Source organism: Pinus tabuliformis, chromosome 5_1, assembly GCF_031772625.1.
Source record: "Pinus tabuliformis cultivar Carrire ecotype Pingquan chromosome 5_1, CPIR1, whole genome shotgun sequence".
Lineage (NCBI taxonomy): Eukaryota > Viridiplantae > Streptophyta > Pinopsida > Pinales > Pinaceae > Pinus > Pinus tabuliformis.
Window position 1 is genome coordinate 903,600,890 of NC_142305.1, and position 20,181 is coordinate 903,621,070.

General features: G+C 40.1%; 1 protein-coding gene across 4 annotated transcripts in view; it reads right to left on the reverse strand.

The window, feature by feature from the left end:
* LOC149167736 (thioredoxin H4-2-like) overlaps nt 1-20,181 on the reverse strand; it is a 283,584-nt gene that overhangs the window by 54,406 nt on the left and 208,997 nt on the right. For all 4 annotated transcript variants that reach the window (XM_089433118.1, XM_089433114.1, XM_089433115.1 and 1 more), the window contains one exon: nt 6,843-6,965. In XM_089433118.1, the coding sequence (XP_089289244.1) occupies nt 6,843-6,932 (90 nt within the window). In that variant the 5' untranslated portion in view covers nt 6,933-6,965. The remainder of the gene's footprint in view (nt 1-6,842; nt 6,966-20,181) is intronic.

Sequence of the window (20,181 nt, forward strand, 5' to 3'; positions counted from 1 at the left end):
TCCTGGTTCATGACACGAGGTGTCTCATCCAACTACCTAGGGTGAGCCTCCCAAGCCCTGTTGCCTAAATGGAGAGTGTCAAGGGGCAACAAACAAACACTCTACAACTGTAAACAACACTGGAGGAGGATGGGTATGATCAAGAGTCTGTCGGAATGCTCAAGAGTAATCCTATGGACGACCCCCTCTCTGTGTCGGATCTGCTAATAACCCCCTCAAAGCCTTGTTTCCACTAAACATGGTGTCCCCAGATGCTCAACAGTGTCCTCATCGATCCTAGGTGGGCTGCATCCAATGGTACATGTAGTGCCCCTATCCATAAGTCTCTTGGGAGGCAATGCTCCAAGCAATCATTGCGTCGCATCATCTGCCACTACATACCACTCAGTATGGCTACACTCCTCGACATGCCACTGTACGCCGCAACCTGTCCCGATACACCAATGGATACTCCCAGCTACAACTATACAATCCTGTACCATCATGTGTCTCACCTGTGTCACTACACCTGTCACTACCTGCATGTACTCAATGCGAGGTAAGGCACTCTCACTCTACAATGCAGTCCAACATACTATGACACACCCCATACATCTCCATGCCCATCTACAAACCATTGCTCCACGTTAAATGCTCCTATCCATCCATGGGTGTGATGGCCTAAAGTTGTGTCCATGTGTCGGCATGCACCCGACCTGCATCATCACCTCCACCATCACATCATTATACCCTCCAATGAGGGGATCTCCCCTCCAAATCCTCTTTGAGGGACCCAAGAAGTGAATCTCCCTACGTACGAGTAATAATGCCACCACTGCTATGCTCCTCCATGTCCTCCATGCCCCACATAAATGTGAAGAATCCCTAACTCCATACAAGGCACTGGCAGGTGGCTTATTAATGCCACCTCCTCCAACATTCCCGCCAAAGTATGATGATCGTCATGTGATCCCATGCACAACTGTCATACCAAGACAACCCAAGGAGTCTGCCCACAAACTGGTTGGCCACTAGTACTGGCCAAAACTCCCCTAGCGAATGTGTGTGCTCAACCGCTAGGCCAACTACACCACCACGGTCGCAGTCAACCGGTATATCCGAGGAATGATAGGTAGTCCCACCTGGATCCCAATGTTTGAGCTTCCGGTATCCCCAATGCATTAAAGTTCCTGCTGATATTTGTGTCGGTCCACTACCATCTCCATAGCCTATTGCACCGGGTACCAACTTAGAATCTCTCGCCATCCAAACCCAAGAGAGGGATTGAATATGGGAACTCTCACACGTAGGACAAGCCCTCCATCCAGCGAATGTTGCACCCTGCACTACTCATGTCGCCTCATCTCATCGACCTGGTCAACAGATAAAATATGTCGAAGTGTCTTTGCCTCTCTCCCTTCAAGGTGCAAAGGAAAACTACTGACGCTACAAGCCCCATCTATGTATGTTTGAAGAGGGTTGCTTTGATGCTCTAAAGTGCACTCAAGTGGTACCATTAGAGAACCCAATTGTTCCCCAACACGAGTCAGTTTGGTCGTTGACTCGGCACAAACCACTCTCATGCCCTCCAACTCCTCATTTGTTGTAGATGGCCTCTCATACAGTGGTGACCTTCTCTCTCAATGCTAGAACGCCGGCCTGGAACTGATGAAATTTCCATGGGTATCTATCACCTGCAGACTCAGTCACAACTTTGGATACCTCAACAACTATATCTCATCCATGGGTGGCTCCTCCTCATGTGTGTAGGTTCTATCCTCTCCACCAAGGTGTCAACTGGGGCTAACAAAGAGGTCTTGAATAACGGTGACCCTTGTGCCACACCGAGTAGATCGATGTGCTCTTCACCATCTTGTGGGCTCTCAGCATCATGCTCAACCTCCTCCTCAGGCTCTTGATATCTAAAGCCAGGTCTCCACCAGCAAAAGCACCCCCTAGTCTCACCCTCTAACTGTCCCTGTCCTGCCTGCTCCTTTTCAGGAGATCTGGTGCCTAGATTTTGTCGGCTTTCCCCACATGGTGTAGATGGTTGTACTCCCACGACTTGTGCACCTCTAGTGTCTCTGTTGTAAGGACAAGGATGGATCTAGTCTGACACCTTCCTCAACTGAGCCAACCTCTCATCATTCCAGTGGATTCCACCCCAGAATTCCTGCATACTGAATCTCCCTTGAGCCATGGGTGGTGTATGGTGTAACCCGTCACTGTGCATACATGCCCAAATCTCCCATGATCTTACTGGTTACCCATAGCTGGGCCAAGATCATGCTTTGATACCACTATAATGTTCCAAACTTAAATAAACAGTGATGCAAAACAAAATCGATTTGTGACACAGGAAATTAAAACAATCAGCAAACGCTCATTAAAACTCTAGAAGCTATGTTGCACGAAACTTCTAGGAACCCGACATTTCGGGATGTACCCATACCGAAACTCCGAAACTCTATTGAAACTTGACCAAAACTCGACCATTATGTAATCATCTATCAGAGTTAATATGGATTCGGTTTTCCTTCTAAACTGTCATATATGGGTCTTATTCCCTTTTCTCTTGGCAAGATAATGTGTTATTCACTTATTTATAAATTTATATATATATATGACGTTTTGGACGACGTTTCAGCCAACGTTTCCATTTTTGGGAGGTGACGTTTCTAAATGTACTCGTTTCAAAAACTCCGAAACGTTTCGGCGCTTCATGCAACCTAGTCCAGAAGTGAGAACCAACTTTGCCATTTTATTAATGAAATGGAGCAAGTACAATAATATGGAGAAATGCACATGGGCTTGCCTCATAGGCTATTTTGACAAGACCCAAGTGATAAAACAATAATCTCGAAGTTGGAAATGACTGCTCCACTAATGCTCTGCCTGCCCAGAAAACTGCAGTGCTGGCTGGAAAGGGACTGCAAGAAACTCCACCTCCAATACTCAAAAAATGCTGCAAATTTAACCTCAAGCTCCTTGACCAAAACCCACAAAAACTCAGAAAGGGTTTGGCCTATCTCCAAGCCAAAGTCGAACCCACAAAATGGTGCAAATTCCCTAGCTAACTAGCAATTCGCCCTGTTATAAGAATTAGGATTTCAAGCTCGAATATCATCTAGAAAATTCTAAAATTTTAACCACAGACTCCTCTCAGAAACCCCAGAAAAAAACCCAAAAATGGTTTGGCCAGATTTTGACCTTCCAAAATCGACCCCCAAGAGGCCCTACGCCCTCCAAAACTGCTGAAGCACACAACCTGCAAATATACCAACAAAATCCTCCTCCAATGCTCCGGAAAAGCAGCAATCACCTCCACTAGTGTTTCCCTTGATCAACCTCAATAGCTAAGACTCCACCTCCAACGTGTGCACAATATTCTCCGCTACGCTGGCCCAAGAAGTGTGAAAACCCCATTGAATAGAAGCTCTATCTCTGAGCTTAAAAACTCATCCAAAATGCAGCGAAACACCCAAGCCCCCTTCCGCAATTTCTTCCGGCCAAAGCTCCTCTAAGAGCTATCGAAATCACAACTCAGCCTCTCCTCACTACGTCCTCCAGGAATACGCACCACGTGGAGACACTGGATACAACTGCTGGAAATCACAATGAAAACCTCCTCCGAAAAAATGTAGATGAACCTCTCTAGGGTGGCACTCGAAGTCCCCCGAAGAAAGGGTGAGCTTTCCTCTTAAAGAAATCTTGCTAAACAACAAGTGACTCAGCTAAGCAGCTCGAGCAACCAAAGAGAAATTTGATATGCCCAAGACAAATGAAATGAGAAGAGTTGCCTTCCTTATATAGATTTCGTGCAGCACTTTTCCCTCAAATTTTACCTCCATTGTGGGCCCTCACTTAACCACCTCCATGCAAACCGTACTAGGGAGTGTGTATTTCCCTAGTGTGGGTGGCCCCCCTGTGTAATTTAACCACAACAAAATATCTTCTCCTAAGTCTAATCTCCTAATAAAAATCAAATAGGCCCCACTATCTCCAAAATGGGCCCCAAAATGCAATAATTAGTCTTGTTCCAAATTAATTTAGGAAGGGACATGACACCCGAGCAGTTAATCAAAGCAAATCATAAAAAGTAAAGGCATATAAAGAAGGGTGAAAAAATCAAGGTCGGGGCACCTCATGTACCATGATTGCTCCCTCTTATACATTATAAACCCAAGTGTGGGCTTCCCTCTTATTAGCTACCCTTGTACCCTAGCAAGTGACCCAGGGCTACCCCTTCTCATCCCCTACTTCATTCACCTATATTTCACATGCCACGGTGAAGAATGTACCTTTACTATATTATCCCCTTTAGAAGTAGAAACCACCTAATAGGATTATTGGTTAACCCCATTTGGAGTTTAGGAGACATTGGCACATCCCGAAGCCCATTATTGAAAGGCGGGCCATTATGAAGTCCCCACCTGTGGTCCATGACTGGTAAGCGTATTTACTCTATTTCTAAAATGACCTTTTGTACTAAAAGGCTAAGGGACGCGTTGGATCTTATGCAGGATTACAGATGGTTTCCATCTTGGGATTTGGTTATAGGGGTCCTAATCCTCTAGAGTGCTACATTGGCACATGTAGGGTGTGCATTGAGAGTCATGGGCCTCCACAGCAGCAGATTGCACTCCATGGATCCCCACAGTCATTTAGAGATTGCTCGTGGTTCATTTATTGGACGAGGAAGATGCACCTGATCCATCATGCCCATCTAGCTGCAGATTTGCACCATACACTTGGCAGATGATCTAAGACTTGTATGATGTTGTGGCACCACCTACACCATCATCCTAGCCCTTGCAGGCGATCTACAAGAATCTTTGATTTGTTTGGAGACCCATGAGGACACTTGTGTGCCCCCATTGCTCATTTGGAGCACCACAAGTTATTACAAGGGGCCAAACCCTTGTCCACTGCTTTTGAGGGTCCTACTCTTCATTGTGGCACCTATGGACCTCATTAGGCCTCTTAGAGGGCCCTACAACATGCATGGATTATTATTTGACCTCTTGAGAGGCTGATTCTTTCATCTATGAGCTAGTTTGGTGGGTTTGTCACCAAAAGTTGAATTATTAGAACATTATTTTATTTTTGGGGCTTATGTAGGCCGAGGAGGCTAATTCGAACTCCTAATTTGTGTATAAATACAAGTGAGATGAGCTCATTTGCTCATCATCACTTTGGTTTGGATCTTTTTTCTCTCTTGAGAATTTCGCACTTTTTCTAGGGGATGAATTTGAGCTTTATGGATGAATTTTGATGTGTGGATATTGGTCTATCTTATCTTGGAGCTTCTCTTTTGTCAATTGTGGATGGTTGGATATACTTGGTTACATGTAAGTACATGTTTTTAATGTTATTCCTATTTTACTTTGTCATATACATTGGACTCAGATTTTCGCTATTTCTGGGGCTTATTGTTGCATGCATTTACTGCTTAAAGTTGTGGAATTTTGTCTCTATTATAACATCTCTCAATGTATGGGCCATGTAATATGAACAAAATCTCCTAGGGGTAATTCTATCAAAGAATTTAACCTTGATAAGCCATCTCCTTTGCACATCAAAGTATAAAAGTTGCAAGACTGCTTCTCCTTGACCTAGAAGGCTAGTGAAGTAGTCTTGAGGCCTCCTTAACTAGGAATCAAGAATCCTCACTCATATTCATCATAGACTCCATTCTTCCAAGACTAAGGCACTAATCTACCAAGAGGTGGTCACCAAAAATCATATCCTTTCACCTTCTCCCAGGTCTAGCCAAGTTGGGGCACCTAGGGCATCAATTTCCAGACAAGCTAGTCCTCCAAAAAGTTCGATCTCCTAGGGTCTCCTGTGTTGTTGTTTCCTCGAGGTCTCCTCCAATTTTAAGTCCATTCTGATGGTGGAGTTGTGAGAAAAGCCAAGCCCTAAATCCGAGATTGCTCTAGCATCCCCAAGGCTAGTACCTCATAGGATCAAATCAACACCTTCAAGTGAAAATTATTTCTTTGATCCTTTCCCCCACCTTGTCTAAGGTAAGAGCATCATTGGTTGCCATACTCTTTCCTCATAGCCTAGACTAGGTACACTTGGTCCCATATGGTCCCATTTCTTTGAAAAGACAATTCTCCAATAACCATCCGGGATATCAATTTCAATAAGAATTTTAGGATTGGGAAACACCTTCACAAGTCCTATCCCATAAGCCTAACCCTCAAATCCTCCCTTCCTTTCCCTAGAATACATTGTACCTTGCTTACAAAGCAAGCAAGCTCCATCCTTTAAGACCTTCTGGGATAGGGACTATTTGGGTCACTCATATCCATTCATTGATTTATCCTTCATCGGTGACTCCACAATATACCGGGTCTCCTCCCATCGGTGAAAGTCCATAAGTAGAAGGGAGCCTTAGCTGAGGTGACAGTGGGCTAAGTCTCCATTTGTTGCGCTTGGTCTAGCATTTGTCCTTTATGGATCCCCTTTAGGTCCCCTGCTAGTTTGAGCGGTAACAACACCTAGATGCAGAAGTTACCAAATCAAATTCTCCGGAAACAAAACTTACTAAGGACAAACTCACCACATTCCAAAATATAAAAAATGATATATAAGGTTCAAAATAAAATTCATGAGCACCGAAGGTACTCATCATGACAGGATTTAATTACTATTATAAAGAGTGAACCTCGTCTATCTGTTTAAAATTTTAATTACAATGCAATGAAGGCAGCATTGAATGGGGATCAGAAACTACAGTGGCGTTTAGATAATTTTTTCAATAGTTTTTTGCATGCCTGAAAAGAAGCAAATGATCCAAAGAAAAGGAAAAGGAAACCCAATTCCCACAGATTCATAGATTTGAAGGAAATTACAATTTTTCCATTGCTGTTTGCCTCAAATATTTCTGCTTCCCACTCTTGATTAGAAGTGATAATGTGTACACGTCCATTAGAGCCCGCCATCTGCTGATTACCGGGACGTTGAGTCCATGTATTCTAAACACAGCATTAAAAGCTATTGTGAGCAAATGCAAAAAGAAAAAGCAGTTACAAAATAATAAAAAAACAGAATTTGCATCCTTAAGAAACACTGCTGATAATGTCTCTAAATTTTAAATTTTACATGAGTCGGGGTACTCTTAGGAACAAGTATATTTTTAACAACCTCCCCACCTCCAAGCCAGGGAAATAAAAGAACATAAACTAAGAAAAAATGCTAATGCATTAAAAGTAATTCAAACATATCTAGAGGTAAGTATTAGCAAGAATGGAAAAAATTCCTCATTATGCCTGATGAAGCTCACATCTGAAAACTTATGGGCTTCTGTATAGGGATAGCAAAGCATTGGTTTTAGGGGAGCTGGTTCTGGAAGGTTTTGGGAAGTAATGGAGACGTGGCCGAGCAATATTGACGGGGTTGTCAGATATTTGGTCAAATACTAAGAAGATTTGCTATCACAGCAGGAAATTTTTTATGCCTATCCTCAACCGACTATAGGGGATCTGCAGAGTAGGTTGGATGTTGAAGACACAATAGTGGTTCTTCAGGGGTATATGTTCTGACAAGTTACAAAACCCTGGGCCAATATACTCCACCTGACTTGAGGGAAATATAAACGATAGCATCTGTCAGTAGTCAGAGCAGAGTAGTAAATGCAGACAAGATCGCCAAGGGAATGGGTGGTCATTAGTGTGATATGAGAGATAGCACAGGTCAGTCAGGTGATAATGCAAATGACACCTGGTTATCCACCAACCAGGTGGCAGAGCATCTCAGCTTTGAATTCAATACCACTGGGATATGGACAGACTGTAGGGTTTGATGGTGCAGCAATAGGACTCTCAAATTTTCAAGGAAGGTTTTAAAGCCTAGGGAAGTTAGACCTGCCCAAGAAAAAATGCAAATTTGTTAAAGGGAGAAGAGATGCAGTTGAGTTAGCTGTTGGGAAGGATTTAACCTTGGACACAACCATGCAGCTGGATCAGAAAACACTAGTTGGAAAATTTGTGAGCATGAAAGTAGGTTTTGCTGGTGTGGGTAAGTAGATTACGGTTAACTGGTTGTCAGTCCTCACATACTCTCCTACTTATCAACTGCTATGCCAAAGTTGGATAGGATTTTGCTTCCACAATAAGGATGATGTAGCAAAGATGCAACAGAAAAAGTGGTTTTGGGATCCTACATTATTGTTATTGCATCATTGGACACCATTATTCAATCCTGCAAAGACCAAATTGACAAAAAACCTTGTTTGGGTAAGAATTTTGGGCCTTTTGCTTGAACAGTGGACCAATGAAGGACTCAAAGTGATTGGGGAAAGACTGGGAGGCACAATTGCAATTGACGAGAGCTACAAATCTAACTGTCATCAAACAGTGGCCTAGATTCTTGTTAATTTAAATGTGAAGGATGGCTTGCACAAAATATCGTTTTGGTGAGAGGCAACAAGAGACACCCTCCCTTTGGACTATGTTAATCTTCGATGTCAGTGCACGCAGATAAGATGGGTCATTTAGTCAAATCATGTGCATTGAAACATTCACCCATAAGTGGGTGCCAAAAACATTGTCTCGGGCTCTTCACCTTAGGCTCAGGCATTGGAAGACCATAATAGAGCACCAGAACAATCCTCTCCGATCGAGAACTTGAATAATGTAGCTAGCGGGAATGAAGAAAAGGTAGGTTTGTCTACTCAAATATTGAGTGATGACCCATCGATGGCTTTCCTTCTGAATTGGTGCAATAGTCAAGATGACTTGATCCAAGCAATTGAGGGTTCAAATGTTAATGGAATTCGAAAATTGAATGTTGCACGGAGGGGTCACCCAAAGGACAACCATTGGAACTTAGGGTTGAACATAGAACACTCAGTTTTTGCTATAGAAGTCACAGAAAATGAGATAGTTTCACCTGCAATGAAGTATGTACTTGATGTTGTGGAAAGACCAGATTTGGGTACTCGGGTCGAGGATAAGCTAAAGGATGTTAGTAGTTCTATGAATATGAATCTCTCTATTGAAACGGTCCCACAATTTCTATCCCTTGATTGGTTACCACAGAGTTTTGACTCCCCTATCCACAGTGAAAGATATCCCCAATTAAGTCCTTTTTGTAGGCAGACTACCTATTGGAGTAGATGATCCATCCATGGTTGGATAACAACTACAATCTCCTGTGGTAATGTCAGAATCTATAACTGCCTCCGATTTCAATGAAAAAGAACACTCCTTATGAATTTAGACCCAAGAAGGGTCAAGTCGCTCTTGATTCAGTTAGATTTGAAAGTCTTGACTTGGATTTGGACCAAAATTATCCTCCACTTCCTATTGGCAAGCCCTCAGCCCTAAGGCAGGCACAAGACAAGGCAATGAGAGAAATTAAACAAGGGAAGCAATCATTGATTCAAGGGGTACTTAGAGTGAAGCCCTTGCCCACCAAAATTTCCCAAAGAAGATCCTAACTATGAACATTCTTAGCCTAAGGGGACAGGCGACAAGATTGTCCTTAGAACGATTTGTGTTGAAGTTTGTACCAGATATGATTCTCTTACAAGAAATGATGGGTCTGTTGACCACTACGTGTCAACTTCCCATAGCAGTACACCCCCTTTTCTTCGCAAAAGGGATAGCGCTTGACTGACGTGTTCGTGCCATTCGACAGTCATCGTCGACTTGATCAATTTATGTTGTAAACCCAGTGTGCATGTGTGAATTGTAAATAATCTTAGTAGAGTTGAGTCATGTATGTAAATTGCCTAGGTGGACCTATGTTTCTAGTGATAATCTACGTTCCGGAAGGTCTTTTGTCTCACCGATCCATGATCGGCAGAGTTTTCCTTCAGCCTAACCCCAAAGCCGGAATGGATTTTGTCATTATAATCTTAGAGGAATCCTAGTGTGTTAATCTGCTAGATTATATTTGGTCGCAGAACTGGGTGGTCCATGAAGGTCTATGTCAAATGGGTTTTCCCCCTTGAGATGTAAAATTGTAAAAGTCATGATGTAATGTGTCTTGAGGGTTAGAAAATGTTTTAATCCCCTCATAAGTCCTAAGTCCTAGGTCCTAGGTGATTTTTCCAAAGGCTAAGTTCGAGGATCCATTTAAGAATAAATTAAAAAATTAAAAAATTAAAAAATAATAATAATAAAATAATAAAATAAAAAGTAAAAACCTAAAAATAATAAAATAATAATATTTTTGAGTAAATAAATGCAGAATTTCAATTTTTTAATGCATTAAAAATTCGACGAATGAGATTAAGAGATATCTTGATCCTTATCGACGATCGAGATCGTTTTGACATGGATCACTCGAACTAGCCGTTGGGAATTTTTCCTTTAAATAGGGTGCTAGGGGTCATTTGAGATGAGATTAAATCTGAGAGTCTAGTGCTAAAGAAAACTCTCTTGTAGTCATTTTTTGTGCAATAAAGAAAGACTTTGGGGTTAAAAATCTTGTTGGTGTTACTCTTCTGGAAATGCTGTAAGATTGTTTTATTTTTTTTTCTGCATAATTTTATTTTCAGCCATTGAGGATAGCTTATGAAGATTGATCTAGGCACAGGTATCTTGTCTGGTCTTTGGGGTTTTAATGATGGTTTAGATTCTGAAATATAGTGGCAGGTATCTCCATTTGATCTGGGTTTCACTATTGTTTTCTCCCTCTATGCTAATGGTTGATTTTAAGCTATGCAGAAATCCTTTTTTTTTCAGCTTACTGGGCATTAGGGGAAGTTCTCGGCTGAACCAACCAACTCCCGGATTGTGTTTTCTGAAAGGGCCCAGCCAGTTCTTGATCCCGAGCTTATCATTTGAATTTTTGTTATGAATGCATGCAGGGTTTTCTAAAGTGTTTCACGTTAAAATTAATTTCTGATAATACTACTGTGGATTATTGACAAATCTGGCTATTTTAGAGCCTTTAAGCTATAATTACTGTAAATTCGTAGCTGGTTTGTAGGGTTTTATTTTTAATCCTTGCATATACTTTTTGGGTTTTTGTTTTCCATTTGCAGGTTGCAGGTCTGAGAAGAATTTTTTTTTTTTTTTTTGGGAAGCCAGATCTGGCCCCAGAAAATAGCCTTTGCAGGTGCATCGTTTTTACAATCCAGGGTTTTAAATTTTTATCTGGAGAAAAGTCTGCAAAAATTTCATAAATAAATCTGAGACAATTAATTTGGAATTTTTTGGGGTTTCATTGAGCTGCGATTTTCTTTATTGCCCATAATTATTTTCAGGCTTATTTTGCCTTGGGTTTTGTCCCTCATGCAGCGGTCTCATTTCTTCAACGCTGCTGCAATCACATTCTCCCTTTGGCCGCCATTCTGTCTAAACCTGAGTGTTCATTCCCCAATGTTGCCATTGTTTTCCAGCCCGCAGCTCCTTCCACCTGCACAAAAATTCAAATTCTCCTTGCTGCCTGTACGCAAGCTTTCCCAACGGCTGGCCATCCACCAGCAGCATCCCCAAACGCTGTCTGCTTTAGAAACCCTCGATCTCCCATCCGTTTCTCCAAACGCAGCAACTCTCCCACTGAACCACGCAATTGTCTACTTGTGCGTTCCACTTCAAATACGTTGCATCCTTCCTCAACTTGCACGCTGCAAATCCAGCTCCCTCTCAATCTGCGTCTTACCCTCAATCTGCTGCTATTCGTGCTCCTCATCATACCGTAAATCATACAAACCCTGCCATCGAAACTTCTCTAGCCTGCGTCCCAATCCGTGGCTCTGTTATCCTCTGCGTCTTCATCATATCTCCAACTCGCAGCCACGTTCTTCTCACCTGCAAACACATCAAGCAGCAAAAAAAAAAAATCGATGAGTTAAAGTTAGTGTTAAGCATATTTCGATTTTGGTCCATTGTGTAGTTTTAACGTAGGTACGTATGTTGTTCTAGTTTTGCCTAGGGTAAAATTCTTATTTTCTGATTTAGATTTAAATTACTTTAATATTTGATTTTTTTAGTTAGATTTTCATAATTAAAAATTTTGATTTTTTTCTTTTTAAACTCTGATTTTAAAAACAACATAAAAAAAAGTCATAAAAAATATAAAATATAAAAAATCACAAATAGTTATAAAAAAAAAAGGTGCCTTTTCATTTTTTTTTAGTTTAGAATGGATTTAATTTTGTTAGATTTTAATGATAAAAAATTCATAAAATATATAAAATATATAAAAAAAAAAGAAAGAAACAGTTTTGGATTTGGTTTATTTTATTTCGATTTCTTTGATTGTTGTTTAGTTTTAAATTTTAGTTAGGTTTAGAATTAGAATTAAGCCTTGTTTTTTTTTAGTTTGTCTTTTAGTTTAGTTTTATTTTAAAAAATATCAAAAAAATCAAATAAAAATAAAATAAAAAATCATAAAAGATAAAAGTTCTTTTTTTTATTTTTTATTAGACTTTAGGATTTTAGTCTTGTTTTATATTTAGATTTAAAAATAAAAAATAAAAAATAAAAAAGTTAGTTCTTATTTAGGATTTTGTTCTATAGTTTAGATTTTAGTTTAGTTTTAAATTTAGAATTTTAAGATCATAAAAAATCATAAAAATATAAAATCATAAAAAATATAAAATATAAAAAAACATAAAAAGTTTCTTTTTTTTAGTTTAGAGTTTGGATTTTAGATTTAGTTAGTTGTTTGATTTAAATAAATAATAAATAATAAATAAAAATGTTTCTTTTAGTTTAGTTTTATTTAGATTTTTTTGATTCAAAGTTTCATTTAGTCTTTAATTTTCTTTGAAAAATATAAAAAATATTTTTTGAAAATTTTTTGCCAGTTTGAGTCTTGGCTCAGGAATTTGTTATGTTTTATCTTTTCTGCTAAGGCTAAAATTTTGACGTGGGAATTAATGTTTATCATTTTTAACATGCTTAAATGTTCATTCGAAGATTAACTATATGAATGTAATCTCTGGCTAGCATCTTACGTGATTGTTTAAAGCACTTTATCTTTCGAAATTTTAATTGCTAGAGTATCTTTAAGCCATTAAGCATTTAATGATTATCTCGCATGTGGTAAAAGTTAATCTTTGTTGTTTGAGGGTAAAACGATTGTTAATGAGTTCATATCTTTGCAGCATTTGATAAATGATCGTTTAATCAGGCACTGGTCCATTATCTTCTAAATCAATTAAGTGCTTGTTCCCCCTCGTGTCTCCCAACCCAACTGGTCCCCAGTTGGTCATTCATTATCCCATAGGGTCTACCCCCCTTAGCCGTAGGAGACAGGCTTAAATAGAGAGATCGGGGATCAGGGTGACAGCCCCCGGTCTGAGCGTTGTCGTGACAATCTGTGCAACAACAGGGTCTATGTCTCCTTATTTGTGATTCTCTATCTACATTATTGACAATTGCCCAAATGGTCATTTGTTGGTCTTGACTCTGAAGGTAATTCGAAAAGCATTATATCGGCTAGGAATCGAAGTTTGGCCCTAGTTAATTCATTTGCAACGAGAATCACTCTCTTGGTTGAAATTTTTTCAAAGTCATTAAATAGAGCATTTTAAAGTATTGAACATTTATGGGCCATACAAGGATAAAATCCCCTTTTGGGATGCCCTTTTCCCTAATCAGCACTTTGTTTCAGACAATGTGATCATAGGAAGAGATTTAAATCTTACTTTGAATGGAGAGGAAATGTGGGGGAATTTGGCTTGATTTGACCCCATGAGCGAACAACTCCTGGCATTTATTGAAGATCTAGGATTGGTAGACATCTTGTTGAATGAAATCAAACCCACCAGTGTTAATAATAAGGCAAGATCAAATGCAATCTCCAAAAGGTTAGATGGGTTTATTTTGCCTAGTCATCCCATTTGGGACATGTGTCGAGCCTGTACTAGCGTAGAGGATACACGATGTTCGAACTTAGCATCACTTTCCAATTTTCCTTGCGATCAAGGAGGATGTTGATAAGCCTAGGGCACCATTTAAATTTAATTCAGCCTAGATTCTAAATCAAGAATTTGACAAGATAGTCAAGGAGAACTTGCATCCCTTAACCACCACTCAAGTATCTATGCTTGTAACAATTTTATGACTCATTAAAAAAATTAAAAACATTAGTTTCCAAATGTGCCATTGAAAAATGAAAGTAATGAGGTTATCTAATCAAAGAAACTTAAGAACAACTTGAAGATTTAATTGTTGCACATAAGGAGTTTCAATTTTCTGAGTTAGTAGTGAATGATATTAAGGATCTAGAACCTCGCAAAACTAAATTACTCCTTGAGGAAGAAATGGCATGGTGAATGAAGAGTTGTGCAACCTAGATAAATGAGGGTGACAAAAACACAGTTTTTCCACAACTTTGCACCACATCACAAGTAAAAGAACACAATATGGGCCAGCAAGACGAGAATGGAATAAGAATATATAAATTTATTGATTTAACCGCTTTGATTGTATGCCACTTCAAAGGCATTTTCAAGGAACCACGCAAAGCCAATCTTATGGGAATTATGAAGACAATAAGAACCTTCCCTCACCTCATTAATGAATAGCTGAATTAAGATATAATAGGTGAAATCTCAAATGAAGAGCTTCTTGAAACATTTAAAATCTTTTAGGAAGGAACATAGCCTAGGATCTAACGACTAAACGACGGAGTTTTTTGTGGCCTCCTTGGACTTGGTTAGTGATGATCTAGTATGAATGGTTGAGGAGATAAGAAGGAATAGATAGGTCCCAAAGAACATGAACTCAACATTCGTAGCATTGATACCAAAGATTGACCACCCAGAGGGTTTTAGGGACTTTCAAACCATTTTCATTATGCAATATGACCTACAAAGTGAACGCGAAAGTTGTTGCTCTACATAGCAAACCTCTCCTATCCACTGTGATCTTAGATGAATAGTTTGGGTTCCTACAAAATAAACATATACACGAGGACATCCATAACACCAAGACACAAAACCAACCTGCGTTTGTGCTAAAGGTGGACTTCTCAAAAGCATATGATAGAGTCTTGTGGACATTCTTGTAGTTGGTACCATAACATGTGGGTTCTTCATACCAAGAGTGAAATTTTTATAGTTGCAGTTAATTGGTTATTATTCTCCTATCTCAATTACATTATTTGTCTTTTGTAAATTATATGCGGAAAATACTAAATAAAACACTATTGCAACTTCACAGAAAATTAAATCACAAGAACTGAGAAAAATATTGCCCACGCACAAAATAATGGACATCGATATTTTTGGACAAATGTCCCTGGAAAAACCACGGTGTGGGGAAAACCAGTGCTGCAAATGAGTATTTTTATTATGTTGTAGCAATTTTGTAATCGTAAATTAGCAAACCTCTGGAAAATTGTTTTATTCACGTATGCTAAATAATATGACCTCCCGGAAGCAACTCGAGCCCTCTGATCCAATTTGGCCCTCCTCAGGAACCCTGAACTGATCCACAAGTGCGACCCTGGCTAACTCGGCCACCACTGGCAACTCACATTGGCTGGGAAATTAACTTGGCCTCCTTTGGAAATTCGACCCCCACTAGCAAACTCAGCTTCTCCTATGCAAATTGATCACTCTGGCAAATTTTCTCTTGCTTCGGCTTCACGGCCTCACTGATTCAACTCGCACTGTTGGGGAAAATCAACCTCTACAAATGAATTTGATCTCTACTATCACAGAGAAATTGGACATTGTTGTGAAGAAATTTTTTCGGCAACTCGATCTTCAATCACTACTGATCTCAACTATTGGTGTCTTCCACGCTATCACTGCGCCCTTGTTATCACTGCAAACCTGTCACAAGAATGTGTTCTCTAAAAGCCCATCAATCTCCTCTTATAATCTCTCGTTGACGAATCAACAACCACAATATATATTATAATCTCAATCGATGGATAAGATCATCTTGACCCCATCAAATGAATTTTCTGGAAGTCACTAGAGGAAAATCGATTTATCTTAATTAATCTTGATTAATTAACCATTTTCCTAAGTTAGACTTAGGAAAATAATTAAACTAGCCAATTAATTCTAATTAAGACAATTTTCCTTACGAAATTTTTCTAGATATTAGAGAAAATTAACCCAACCGTGTTTGTAGTCTCATTGACACCATCTCAGACTAGAACACTTGTCTAAGCTACACAAACTCACACTCCCTCTTAGCAAGGAAGGTGTTCTACATAACACCCAACTTATCTATAAAGAAGATGAATCTTGCCTTCCCCAAGGCCTTTGATAGTATCTCTGTTGCCTACTCATCTGTAGGTATATACTGTAGTTGAACAATCCTGCGCTATACACAATCCCTGATAAAGTGATACGTGATGTCTATATGCTTGGACCTATCGTGAAACACCGGATTCTCAAATCACCTGACACAACTCTGATTGTTGCAGTGTATCACTATCATCTCAACTCTCTAACCAGACAAGGCTACTAGCAATTTTGGAAGACATATGGCCTCACACGTCACCATGGTAGCTACTATATATTCTACCTCTACACAACTTTTTGCCACAGACTTCTGCTTCCTACTATACCAAGAGACAACTCCTAATCCCATGTTGAAGCAGCACCCTGAAGTGCTTTTCCTATCCATGGTGTTACTTGCTCAATCTGCGTCAGTATAGCCCACCAAACTAATACCATAACCTCGAGCATACTTGATCCCATACTCAATTGTACCACCCAAATACCATAGCACATGCTTTGCCAGTGTCCAATGCACTCTCTGCGGTTCTACCATGAAATGACTGAGAGAGTTTACTGCATAGGATATATTTGGCCTGGCCCTGATGATGAAATGTTGTGAGTGATCCCTGTCAAACCCCATAAAACTCCTCCACAACCCTCCAAGCCCACTGATAATGAAATCTTGCTCCCATAACCAAGTTGTCACCAACCCTGGAAATCCATCTTAGTCACATCATAAGGGAAACTAGAAATGGGAGCATAACAAATCCTCCTGCCCCAAGATTGCTTACCCTCAAGCAATTTGAATCTGTCCACTGTAGAGGCATCTGTATACTAATACCAAGATCCCATACAAACCACTTGGTCACTTCATGCTTCCATGTTAACCAAACATGAATGGATCCCTCAATACTTGGATCCCAAACCCATCTCTGACTCAACCTGCCACCAATAGATCCACCTAGATCCCAATGCTACAATTGTCAATCATCCTCTATGCCTAAGGACTCTTGTTGTGCTATACCCCCAACCAAAAATGTCATCCAAAAAAATTTCCTATCAATAGACTACCAACTAATAATTTCTCACCAATCCACCTTGTGGGAAGGATCAAATGATTGAACACCTCCACATAGGACAAGTTTATTATGCCAATGTTTCTCTATAATCAACTCATGATGCTCCGCCCGATCAACCAATAAAATCCATCTAGAAGATTTTGCCCTTCTCTCTCAAACGGATAGAGGTCAGCTAATAGGGCTACAAGCCTTCTCTATGTACTCCTAAAGAGGGTTGTTCTATATCTCCAAAGTGTACTCCTCTTGCTACCTCGCTAGGAACCTCAGTCATCCCTCAACGCTAGACAACTTGGTCGCTGACTCGACACACACCACTCTAAGTTCCTCAATTTTATTGTTTTGTTACAAGATGTTGCCTCGTACTATCTAGATCTTTTGCTTCAATGCCATAAGATCGGTCCCGAAATGCTCATTCTTCTCCTGTCAGCTACTATCTGAAAGTACTGCAACCTTGTTCGTTGTATCTGCATCAATTTGCATGTAATGTTCCTAAATAGGAATACAAGTGATATAAAGCATATAATTTGTGCAGCAAAATATAAAAACGAAATACACATTAAACACCCATGGAAATGCTGCAAATAAGGAACTGTTGAGCCATTTTATTACTTCTTTGAGGGAAAAATACAATGGATAATAGAATGGTGCACTTGGGCTTGTCTCAATGGACAAGCATGACCAAACCCAGGTGAGAAATGGCTGAACCGATGACTGCTCCAACTGCTGCACCAATCTGCACTGTGCTTCCCTGGAAAATTGCATTTTTCTGCTAAGTTCGAATGGCTAGAAAGTCCACTTCCTGTGCTCAAAAAATTATAAGATTTTAACCCTGGACTCCTTGGCCTAAACCCAGAAAAACCCACGAAGGAATTTAGCTGGTTTAGATTTCTAAAATTCGGCCCCAAAGGAGCCCAACTTCAACTGCAACTACAAAACTCAGCCTACTGGAATCTGCCTGTAAATAATCCCGGAAATAGCCCCAACGTGTTGGGCTAACCCCTGTTATAAATCCCCTAACTTCCCGGATGGGTTTCCGACCTGTAGCACCTGCTCCTAAGCTCCACGAAAATGTTGGACGCCAGTAATTCAAACTGTTGGGATGTTGACCTTGCTGGCTCCAAAACTCACAAGGAATGCTGGTCTATTATTTTTCTCCCAATCCTCTAACTCTCCCAGCAAATGTCTGATCAATGACGGCTCCAACTCCTCCTTCGTATTATGCAGTTAGCCAGAAATATGCACACCCTGTTTGTGGCTGAATGGTAGTGTTGTAGCTCCCTCCTGGATCTCTTGAAATGCTTATGGAACTGCCTCCCTAGGGCGAGCACGGAGGGTTCCCTAAAGGAAAGGTTGAATCTCCCGCTTCAAAGATTCGTGGCTAAACTCGGTTGACTCAGCTAAACAACAAAGCGAACAGTCAAGTAATTTCGATTTGCAAAGTGTAAAAATGAATCCAAATGAGAGCTTCCTCCTCTTTTTAACTCCTTGGGCCTTCCTTGCCTCATGTGGGCCCCTCCATCTAGCTATTCAACTTCCCTCCAAGCCATTTGAATGGCCTAGTTTGAACTCACATGTGGGTGGCCCCCACATTCCACTAGCAGCCAAAAAAGTCGAATTTCCTCCTAAGTCCCCAAGTCAAAAATGTTGGGTTCTTTTTCTTAGCCAAAATTGTGTAGCAACACCCTGTTACAAATGTATTTGAGAAGGGACATGACATTGCACCTCATCGATGGGCGGGCCCAAAGATTGATGCCCAACCACCTCCACCAAGTCTCCAATTTGAGCCTTCGACTGGCTCTACAAAGATTGTTCATCATGCACACTGTGCATATCATACTCCTCATATGACTCACACTCCTCTATGTGCTCTCCATGCTTGATCATCATTAGAGGCTTATCCTTCAAATCCTTAATGCCTTCTTCAAACATGGAAAAAACTTGTTGGCCACTAGGAGTTTCATTCATCTCCTCTTCCTTATGTTGTACATTTTCAGCTATCAAAAGTAGATGCATAGGTGAATTGTTGTCAACATCTTCACATCATTGGTCACATCCTCCAAGGGTGTCTTCCTAGAAAGCAATAGAAGAACCCATCTCATCCCTCACTATCGCCTGAGCCTTCAATGGGCTCTTCAAAAGAGTAGTCTCATGCAATTCAGGCATTTCTCAGTCATGCCTTTGATAATTTCTGATAATTTTAGGGTTAGATTGTTCTCTGCTATAGATAATTGCAACTTTTTAACCCTTTCAACATTTTCATATTATATTCACCCTATAACATCATATCATCATTAGCAATTATGTAGAGAGAACAATAACCTCAACAATGTAGCGAAACAGCAAGGAACAAATAGAAGAAAAAAACATACACAATAGGGACACCAGGATTTAGGTCAAAGATTAGGGAAAAACCCCACAAAGGGGAAAACCCAACCAAATTCTTCTTCTTAGATATTCATCAAATGCTCAGCTGAGATACAGAGTACAAATATCACGACACATAAGTCTTTCATCATCAATCACATTTGACCACCTAGGGCCAATCTTGGATCATACAAGATCCTCATAAGATAGCAGCAGACATACCTCTCAAGGAGGTATTCACTAACCCTGTCAACGTTGTCATAAGCATCACTATCATATCATGGTCATAGACATCACCATCATACACTGTCACATCTGTCATAGGGGCGTTGTCACAACTGCCATAAATCATTGTCGTATAGAGACACAACCATACATCAAAGATACAATGCCATACATCAGAGTGTCACTACCATACAACAAGGTCACCGCCATATCAAGGTCACTATCATTGCCATACAACAAGGTCATTGTCATGTAGCTCAAGTCATATACAACACATACATCACTGACAAACCATGTCATAAGGTTCTGCATACATTACTGTTATCACTGTCATCAAGAGCATTATTGTACATCCTAGTTATAGATACACTGCCATAC